The following is a 10,592-nucleotide window of genomic DNA, read 5'->3' as shown; positions in this document are numbered from 1 at the left end:
CGGGAATCGCCGGGTTTGTAGCACAGTGCGCTAACCACTGTGCCAGCACGCATCACACTCATATATACCATCGCATATCGATACACATACACTTACATAAATACACTTATACATACAGAAAAACATGCATGTACAGTATACAAAGAGAGTACAAAAAACAATTAGCCTTAGTAGACTGTAGGAACAAGTGCTGTTCGCGAGCACCTTTGAAGGCCGGCTGCCTTTGTTTCCCTAGTGGCGATGTTTACACACCACACCAGGTACTCATTTGAGGCTAAGCCCAGGACCGATTCAGATAATCGTCACTGGTGTTGGCCGTGAGTTGGAATCGAACTCGGCTCGCCGGGTTCGTAGCGCAGCGCGCTAACCGCTAACTAGAGAGCACACACACAGACACACGCGTATACTCACATTTATACACACAACCGTATGCACGCGCACACACATCCACACACACACATCTGTACGTACGCAGCAATCTTCCCGCCTCCAAAATCGTAGACATATTCGTGTCCTTCACGCTTCACATTTCAGATATTGTAGCCCTGCAGGTTTAGGAGTATCACACGCCAATCCCAGCGTGATCCACCAAACCCGGTTTCGCTAAGCTGGAGTGAGGCTTGCATTTAAAACCTCCTGGAATGTGAGCCCCTCCTGACCTATTGACCTCATGACCTCTACTGACCTCATTGACGCCTGTCCGACCTCTTGTAAGTGAACACCCCGAGTTCAACGCAGCGACATTAATCTGTGCAGACATTTGGTGATTTGGATCAGCCGCAGTTCTTCCGCGTGCGATGCCGACGACGCCTTCTTGGCATCCGATGGTTTGACTTTGTCAGAAATTGTCACCGTTGCATCTGCGACGGTCTCCGAGCGATCTCGAGAGAGAGCTGAGTTCTGGTAAGGAGACGGCTGTGGTGTCACTTTGTGGACACGTCGCCCCGTCTTGGTGCGCAAACTCCAGCAGCAAGTCGCGCTCACTTCAGTTGGCGGTCGGCGTTCGGAGTTTGCACTGCCACGACCCTCAAAGGAATGGCGCCCCCCCCCCCCGTGGTCCCCCCCCCCCCCCCCCCGTGATGCGTGGATCAAACAAATCACTCGAGACATCGGGGTATGGCGGCAAGAGCAGCTGTTTGTGCGAATGCTGCAGCAAGAGGTCGCATAACGTTCGGCTCAACGCCCCTTCGCTGATTGCACGCGATGGGCACATTGAGACATCGGTGGCCGTCCTGAGACCATCAACTTGCCATGCGTGGGGGAACTCAGTTTCATCACGGGCAGTGGCTGAAACCCCGATTCGAACCCAGGTACTCAGCGGCGCCGGCTCGGTCAGTATCTTCTGTGTGACACGGAGCATTGCGAACCCCACTGAGTTACCCTTTGGCTTATTTTTACGAAAGGGGCCGTCCATAAATGACGTCACGCGATTTTGGACGATTTTTGACCACACCCTCCCCCCCTCGTCACACGGCGTTACAAAAAGTCAGACCCCCCCCCCTCAAATATGACGTCACAAAGCTCTGCCCCCCCCCACCCAAAACCATATTTTCATTTTGAAAATAAAACATGCTTCAAATCGCTTTAAACTATTGTCATTGTAGTTCGTATTTAATGTGGCGCTGCACTCTGATGGTGTAGGTGAAAACATTTATTAAAAGTCTATTTAATTAAGTAGAACGTGTTGTCTATATTTATTAAAAGTTGCGCATTTTGATGTGACGTCACATTTATCAACCCCCCCCCCCCCGTTACAAATCGTCACAAATGTCTGCCCCGCCCCCCCCCCTAGGTGCGTGACGTCATTTATGGACGGCGCCAAAGGAATAAACGCAACGTTCGCCGTGCAGATGGAGCGATGCAACCAGCTCATTGTGCAGGAAGGAGCCAGGCAGTTTGTCGCATCGCAAGCCCGTTCGAGGAATGGGGCGACGGCTTTGGGTAGGAGGTCTTCATGCAGCAGTGTGTAGATCACGGCTGATGATCGACAACCAACCGGCCACCATCCGAAACCCAATCTCAACGACACGTCTTGGCCTCGTGACATCCGCTCACAGCGTGGCGACCTTATCGCACATTCTGACGTCACGACACCTCCTCTCGAGTGTGCAGGCGGTGCAACTGCACTGGGGCCCAGGCTCCTGGCTATAAAGTGCTGGGGGGGGCGGTGCTGGGGGGGGTGCTGGGGTGGGGGGGGATTGGACAGAGGCGGAGAAGGTCACGACCGTACTAGCACCGGGACGGTCCAATCCAACCGGGCTGCTCTACTGACCTCCTCTACTCATCCTCCTCCTGCTGACCTCACACACCCTGACGTATATACGTATGTATGTTGAACTTCTTTTGCACCATACGTATCCCTAGGTGCATTACATAGTGCCGCTTGTTGCTGGCCGCTCGGCGTTTTTTTCCTGGGGGGGGGGGGGGGGCCTTTGCGTCCTGTACTCAAAAATCCGGATATTGGTTTAGTTTGTTTGGAATCGATTTCTTGACCCCCCTCCCCACCCCTGCGCCCCCCCCCCCGTCTCATGCGAACATGACCACGGCTGCGGCGAGCACGAGGGCGAGCAGCAGCGCCCCTCCGCAGAACGCGGCCACGAGTCGGCGGCCCGGGTCGCAGCACGGCTCCCCCCGGGCCCCCTCCTCTGTGAGCATGGCCACGGACGAGCCGCTGGCCGTCGAGTGAAGTTCGGCGCCGGGTTCCCGCGCGGCCACCACGGACCAGCGCGGCACGTTCACCTTGTTCTCCATCTCGTTGAGCATCGTGCCGAGCTGCGGAGGGGTCAGGGGAGACAGCGAGGGGGGGTTAGCAAATGCAGTTGTGTCAGCTATTCGACGACTCCCGGGGTTCGACCCCCTAACACCAGCGACCTGTGGTCAGCACGGAACCGCTGCAGAACAGGGCACGGCGGATGCGGTTACCTCCTCCGTCAACGTAAAATGAAGAGCGGTCCGCAACGTGACTCATGTGGTCACTAGAGCCAGACCATCGAGCAGCTGATCCCACGCCTGCCCCTGCACCTCCGATTCGTAGACCATGGATCAGCTGATCCCACACTGCCTCCTGCACCGCCGATTCACAGACCATGGATCAGCTGATCCCACACTGCCTCCTGCACCGCCGATTCACAGACCATGGATCAGCTGATCCCACACTGCCTCCTGCACCGCCAATTCACAGACCATCGATCAGCTGATCCCACACTGCCTCCTGCACCGCCAATTCACAGATCATGGATCAGCTGATCCCACACTGCCTCCTGCACCGCCGATTAGAGGGCAATGTCACCGAGATTCACCCAGCCTCCAAAGAGAGTGGCTTCATAACCTCGGTATCCACACAGATAACTCTGCTGACTTAACCTCGACATGCACAGGAGCAGAAGTTGTTATCGACTACAACTTTGATAATAGTGTTGTTTCTTGCAGGTCGCTTGACGCTTTGAGCCTTTGTATGTACGTTAAACTTTTTTCGCACCGTGCGTAGCTAAACCGCGCTAATTGGAGGGGCGGGGGATGGACAGCAAACTAAACACAAAAAGCAGTTTTAAAGAAATTAGTTTTCAATCTCGATTTAAAAGTACATAATATCGAGAGGAAGAACGTTCCAGACGGCCGCATGAGCGCATCTGAAAGTGCGCGATGCAGTGACCGTCTTTGTTCGATGGCGGGGGGGGGGGGGGGGTCAAGTCTATCCATATCCACTGTAGACTTTCCCACATAGTTGTAACAATTTTATCGACCCCGGAAATAGGGAAGGATGATGGGTTGAAGTCAACAACCGCATGAGCTACCTGGTTGGATGATCACACTTGCCGATGTTGAGGTGAAGTCGTTATTTTTATACGTGGGCTGCTTTTACGGCCAATACAGTATTATAATTTAAAATGTGTTTATTTCTGGTAAAATCGTCGCCTGTTAAATGTCGATTTTTAACCAGAACCCTCCACCACCCGCCAGAGCTAAGTGAAGTTGTCGCATCATGGGCAAATGTGCCAATGATAATATATCTGTACTGTCTATATTTTTGAAGCAACCCGGATTGCTTGCCTAGGGGCCGTCCATAAATGACGTCACGCGATTTTGGAGAGATTCCCCCCCCCCCCCTCGTCACGCGGCGTCACAAAAAGTCAGACCCCCCCTCAAATATGACGTCACAAAGCTTTGCCCCCCCCGCCCCCACAAAAAACATGCTTCAAATCGCTTTAAACTATTGTCATTGTAGTGCGTATTTAATGTGCCGCTGCACTCTGATGTTGGAGGAGAAAATATTTATTAAAAAGTCTATTTAATTAAGTAGAACGTGTTGTCTATATTTATTTAATGTTGCGCATTTTGATGTGACGTCACATTTCTCAAACACCTCCCCCCCTCGTCACACATCGTCACAAATGTCTGACCCCCCCCCCCCTAGGTGCGTGACGTCATTTATGGACGGACCCCTATAAAGTAGACACATGACAGTTCATCACCGTTGATGCCAGCAAAATCTGTCTCTGCTGCCGATGAGACATTAAATGTCGAAAAGGGTCCACGGTTTGATCGTCTTGATGACCAATGGCGCCGCCCCTGTCGAGATACACTCCCAGAAGGCCGTGCGGCTGATGAGATGCGCAAAAACACTTTTTTGTGTCACATGTATACATTCATATTGGGGACGCACAGCTCTGTGAAAACAGATAATTGTCTGCTTATCTATAACACAGGGTGCTTAAGAATGTTTTATACTTATATGGGACTATCGTTTTTAATGGAAAAAGAACGGATAATACATTGTAACATGATAACAAATGTACGTTAATAGCTTCGAAAAGTCAAAGCGTCTCCCACTTGTTCACTGCACATTTCGTCATTTGTTTCCACTGTTGTGCCAATATGCCCAAGTAGTGGCCACATCTTTCTGGCACCGACCTCTCTCATGACGTCGTCCTCAAGGCATTGTCCGTTAGGTATTCCTCTCTTTCCTGTTCCGTCCATGTTTTTGTTTTATTGTCCTGTCGAGGTAGGCAGCCGTGGTTCAGAGACTAAATGCGATCGCATTTCTAGAAGCTGTAGAGAGACAGTGGGCGCGTTGACTTGATAGAGGGGGGGGGGGGGGTCAGAGGCGGGAGAACAAGTGAGGATGCTGAACCTGAACTTGAATGGGGGCAATGAGTCCACAGCACGAGTGGCTGGTAGGAAGGGCATTCCAGACAATGGGCGAAGCAGAGAAGAATGAGTGTCCCCACCCCTCCCGCCACGGACCGAAGATTGAACGGAGGACTTCGACTGAAATCATTGGTGGTCGGAGCAGAGAATGAGTGGAGGGGAGTAGAGTGAGATGAGAGGGGAGAGGTAGGAGAGTGCGTGGAGGGGAGTAGAGTGAGATGAGAGGGAAGAGGCAGGAGAGTGCGTAGAGGGGAGTAGAGTGAGATGAGAGGGGAGAGGTAGGAGAGTGCATGGAGGGGAGTAGAGTGAGATGAGAGGGGAGAGGTAGGAGAGTGCGTGGAGGGGAGTAGAGTGAGATGAGAGGGGAGAGGTAGGAGAGTGCGTGGAGGAGAGTAGAGTGAGATGAGAGGCGAGAGGTCGGCAGGCGTGGTTCCAATGGAAGATCGTCAAGAAGCTGAGTGATATTTTGAAATCGATCCGGGGCTGGATTAACAATCATAATCTCAGCTGGCAACGCGCCTCCGCCTCACCCTCGTCGAGCGAGCGAGAGAGAGGAGGGCGAGACGACTCAAGAGACGCGAAGAACCGCAGACCAACGGGAAGATCAACCACGCGGGTTGACGCGTAGACTTTTGCGACCACTAGTATTCACAGGTTTTGTTGTTGTTGTTTAGATCGCGTAAGTATAAATGCGTCGTTAACCCGCCACCACCCGACACTCGCTCGATGACGCTGGATGTCATTACCAGAGGAACGTCGTACTACTCAAATTGTGAATGTTGTGGATTTACTCCCCAACACACCGGTAGGCTGAAGTAGTCACTAATTGCCACATTTTCTCTACGTGACAAACCTTACTGGTTGGCTGTGTCGGCTGGTGGCGGGTTAACGACACATTTCTATTTTTGTCATGACCAACCACGCGGTGAGCCGGCACCAACAATAGTCCAAGCTCTGCGGTCCCCTCTTTATATCTAAAAACGACTTATGCAAACATGCGGGAGGAAACTGGAGCGCCCGGAAATTTGGATCCAGCAAAGGGGGTGGAGGGGTTAGATCGTTGGAGAGCTGCCGCTATGAGGTCACAGTTACGGCGGCGAGTGAGGAGTCTGTGGGCTGCATTTCCATCGACTTATCAGCGTAATTCCGTCTCTAATCCCTGGTCTTCACACTAATGGATTAGATTCCTCGCGGTTTGGTTTATTTCGGGATATCCGTGCGAGACTGCCCTCTTTGTCACCGCAGCTCTTCAACACCGCAGTGGAACCTGCAGCGAGGGATTCGCATGGTTCTGTATTCGTGGCAGAAGCTCATTGAGCCAGACTAAGGCACCCTGGCATAGGGCTGCCGACTCTGAGGCTATTCCGAGGGATGTTTATTTCTTTACCCAACATAACGTAATGCCATTAATTGGACGACTGTTCATCCCGTTCACACCACCAAGGCATCGTTTTATTGTGTGTGGCTGTCAGGAGTGTCATTGATTACAATTAACTTGTTTACGAATTATGTGCATTCATCGAATTTATTTATTTTCTATTAAAAATAGTCTCACAGATTAATTGCAATAGTCGGCAGGAGATCGCCAGTAGAGACTCCCGGTGAATCTGGAAGAGTTGGCAAACCCTCCTACTACAGGGTTGGTATGCTTAATTATTAATGCCAAACCCTCATGCAGCCACACTGGGATACCTTTGGGAGTTGCCGGGTTCAGTATTAATGTAGGAGGCTCACAAACACAGCAGCTTCGAGAGTGGTACAACCGGAGGAAAGCAATGAGTGAATGATTTCTACATCAATACACACCCAGTAAACATCGAGCCAACGTTGGCACGTGGTTGGAAACGTCGTACCAATGTTGGCCCAACATTCCATGTTTACTGCGCAGCTGAGATCAAGCTGTTTGACTCGGTCATGTTGATTACCATTTCTAATGATTATAATGATCATAATTTCTAATAATCATCATTGTTATCATCGTCATCAACATAATCAATCTCATTCAAGCTTCGCGTTGAATGATGATCATCAATCAAGGCATGGTGACGCACTCCGTCTCTCTAAGAACAGTTTTTTAGTGTTTCAAATGTGTTGCCCTTGCTCCGCACCTCCGATTAGCACAGTTGGCTACGTACGGTGCGAACGAAGTTCAACATACGTCACGCCTGCACTGCCCGCTACACAGACGGGTTCAGGAACCCTCTGCCATCTCCTGGTCACCTCGCGGCGGCACGGCGGGTTTCGAAGGTTCATAATCATCTCGGCGTGATCCACCAACCCTTGCCTTCACATGCGCTGGATCGCAGCAGTGCAACCACCGCGCCTGACCATCAGACGATCCTCCTCCGTGTCATCCAAGTCGATCGGCAGCGGCAGCCAGATTGTCAGTAGCCAAAGGGAGGACCTCGTAGCAGATCATGGTGATGATGAAGACGAAGAACGATAAAACTAGAAACTTTATTTATTTATTTAACCAGCTAAGGCCCACTGAGCTGCGTAGCTCTTTAACAGACGCGACCTGGCCGCCAATGACAGCTCAGCGAAGTGGCTCATCGCGTGGACCTTTATAGCCGCCAAATACTCCAAAACGCGTGATGTTGATTCTAAATGTGGAGGGAAAAAACCGGATGACGCAGAGAGACAAAACCACACGACCACAGGGAGAGAAAGACGCAAACTCCAAATATACAGCAGGCATCAGAGTCGGGATCGAACCCAGGACCTCCTGCATACCAGGCCAGGTAGTTAACATCTCCTAGCCACCGTGATGATGATGAGAGAGACACGCAATCTCTAAATATACAGCAGGCGTCAGAGTCGGGATCGAACTCAGGATCTCCTGCATACCAGGCGAGGTAGTTAACATCTCCTAGCCACCGTGATGATGATGAGAGAGAAAGAAACACGAAAACTCCAAATATGCAGCAGGCGTCAGAGTTGGTATCGAACCCAGGACATCCTGCACAGTCTCATCCTCATGCGCGGCCCGTCGAAGTCTGTATCGACTCTGCAGCAATGTCTGAATCGAGAGCAAGAGATATCACTGGCTGTGATGACCTTTGACCCTGGAAGAAATAACTCGGCACTTACCACCAAGGTGTGTCCGTCCACCTTGGCTGGCAGCAATTGGAACGACATATGGTGGGATACGACGTCTGGCCATACACGCAACATCTCGGATTCAGTGTTAGATAGATACGGTGTGGATGCTGCATCTGGATGGAATGCAACGTTTGGGGTTGCATTGTAAATCTAGTTGCATGCAACATGTGGTTGCATATTATATCTGGTTGTATGCAAAATCTGGTTGGATATGTCTCATTGAATGCAACATCTGGCGAATTGCCATCAACAGACAACTTAACGCCACACGCACACACAAGCGCGCACAAAGATCCCCCATATAGCCTTCAACAAACTGTTGGGGCAAGTGCTGTTAGCGAGCCCCTATGAAGGCCGGCGCGGCACACGAGGGGGTGGGTGGCCAATACCACGCCCGGTCGCCTTTGTCTCCCCAGCGGCGATGTCTACATACCGCACCAGGTACCCATTTGAGGCTGAGCCGACCGCGGTCCGATTCAGATCATCGTCACTGGCCTTGGCCGCGAGCGGGAAATCGAACTCGGGTCGCCAAGTTCACAGCGCAGCGTAGCGCTAACCTACAGCGCGCCACCGCACCGTCCCAGTAAGTTCAGCAAACACAACGGTTACCTCCTGCACGTCCTTCTCCAGAGCCTGCGTGTCCTCGGGCCCACCACCACCTCCAGCAGCAGCAGCAGCCGCGGCGCTCCTCACGTCCTTGGCGCTCAGCGCCCTGGAGGCGATCGCCACCGTGGTGCCGCTCATGCCCGTGCGGACGCGCGAGGCACCCACGGGGAACTGGCCGCTGATCTCCAGCGCGCGCCTCATGTCGCCCTCGAGCAGCTCCAGGCAGCAGGAGAAGGAGACCCAGAGCCTCTCGAGCTCCGCTCGCCTCTCGCCCACCACCGCCTTGTCGCGCAGGAGGAGCGTGAGGGCGACGCGCGTCGCGTCCGCCACGCCGTGGGCGCGCTCCCGCGTGCAGCGCAGCTCCTCGCGAAGTCGCGCGCAGTCGGCCGAGCCGCCGAGGCTCACGGCGAGGTGGTGGTGGCACGCGGTCACCTTGTTGAGCGACTGCACGAGCGCGGCGCACTGCGAGTCCGACTCGGCGGCGCCCTCCGTCGCCATGGGTGCGTGCGGATTGAAGATGGGATGGGGATGATGATGATGGGGATGATGATGATGATGGGGATGATGATGATGGGGATAATGATGGGGATGGTGGGGATGATGGGGATGGGGGTGGTGATGTGGTGGTTTGAGATGAGAGAGGGGGACAGATCCGAGCCGACCAGGTGTGACCGAACTGCAAGTCGATTTGAATCCGGAACTGATTCGATCCGACTCGTACCAACCAGACGTTGGCCGACTAGTCCAGGTGTGATCTGCCGACCAGGTCCGATCCGATGATGTCTAACATCCGTCCAGATGTGACGGTGGCAGTCAGAAGCACGGAGAAGGTCAGGTGGACAGGACGGGGGATGATGGAGTGGGTGGCGAGGGTGAGCTCAGGGACGAGGTCGCGGGGCCATGAAATCCCAGCGAGGGAGACGCGGAGAGTTGATCCGAATCCCGGGCATGGGCGACTCAAGACGAAGTAACTCCGATTAGAGGGCGCCGATCACGGAACGGAACCCGGACTCCAACTGGAACGCGAACTTCGAACCGCACCGAGACTTGAAACTGGCCGCTCTCGATGTGCGCGGAAGCGTCACCCTGGGGTGTCGTCCCGAGCCAACGACTTTCCTTCTCTGTCTCTCTCCTCTCTGGCCCAAGCGCGACTCTTCGCCGCTCTCGTGACGGCCCAGGGAGGGAGACGACGGACGACAGAGAGAGAGACGGGAGAAGGAGACCGGGGATAGACGGGAGACACAGCAGAGCGAGACAGGAGAGAGAGAGATGGGGTAAGAGAGACGGGGAGAGATGAGAGACAGAGAGAGGGCGAGAGACGGGGCTGGGATACGAGAGACAGGAGAGAGACGAGAGAGAGAGAGACGTGGTTGAGACCAGGGAGAGAGAGAGAGACGGCTGGACGCGCGGTGCTACCTGTACCCAGGTGCGGGTCGCGCAGATTAGAGACCCAGACCCCCACCCCTCTCACCCTTCACATCATCAAACCACCCGACCAATCAAATGTCCACTGAACCACGCACCCAACTAACCAATTACCAATTACTCACCACTCACTCAACGATACCCAGCCACCTACCCAAAACAACCACCCACTCACCGAACCACCACCCGACTATCCAACCACCCACCCACCTAACCACCACCGTCACCACCACTACCACAGATAAACACCCAAGCCCTAGATTTGGGATTGCGATGAGATTATTCAAACCGAGTTTCACTCCGCCCTCTGA

The 10,592-nt window shown here is 53.3% G+C and overlaps 1 protein-coding gene across 1 annotated transcript; it reads right to left on the bottom strand.

The window, feature by feature from the left end:
• Positions 1-2,526: 2,526 nt before the first annotated feature.
• On the bottom strand, positions 2,527-10,454 carry RGS9BP (regulator of G protein signaling 9 binding protein). The gene is made up of 2 exons (XM_061548506.1): positions 8,860-10,454; positions 2,527-2,772 (listed from the first exon to the last, which is right to left on the bottom strand). Exons 1-2 carry the CDS (start codon positions 9,352-9,354, stop codon positions 2,527-2,529), a joined length of 741 nt encoding a protein of 246 aa, XP_061404490.1. The 5' UTR covers positions 9,355-10,454.
• Positions 10,455-10,592: the final 138 nt, after the last annotated feature.

The sequence above is a fragment of the Lethenteron reissneri genome, chromosome 9 (genome assembly GCF_015708825.2).
Source record: "Lethenteron reissneri isolate LAM-NWPU_2019-01 chromosome 9, ASM1570882v1, whole genome shotgun sequence".
Taxonomy (NCBI): Eukaryota; Metazoa; Chordata; class Hyperoartia; order Petromyzontiformes; family Petromyzontidae; genus Lethenteron; species Lethenteron reissneri.
Note: the sequence above shows the minus strand (reverse complement) of the source record. Positions and strands in the feature narration are given on the sequence as shown.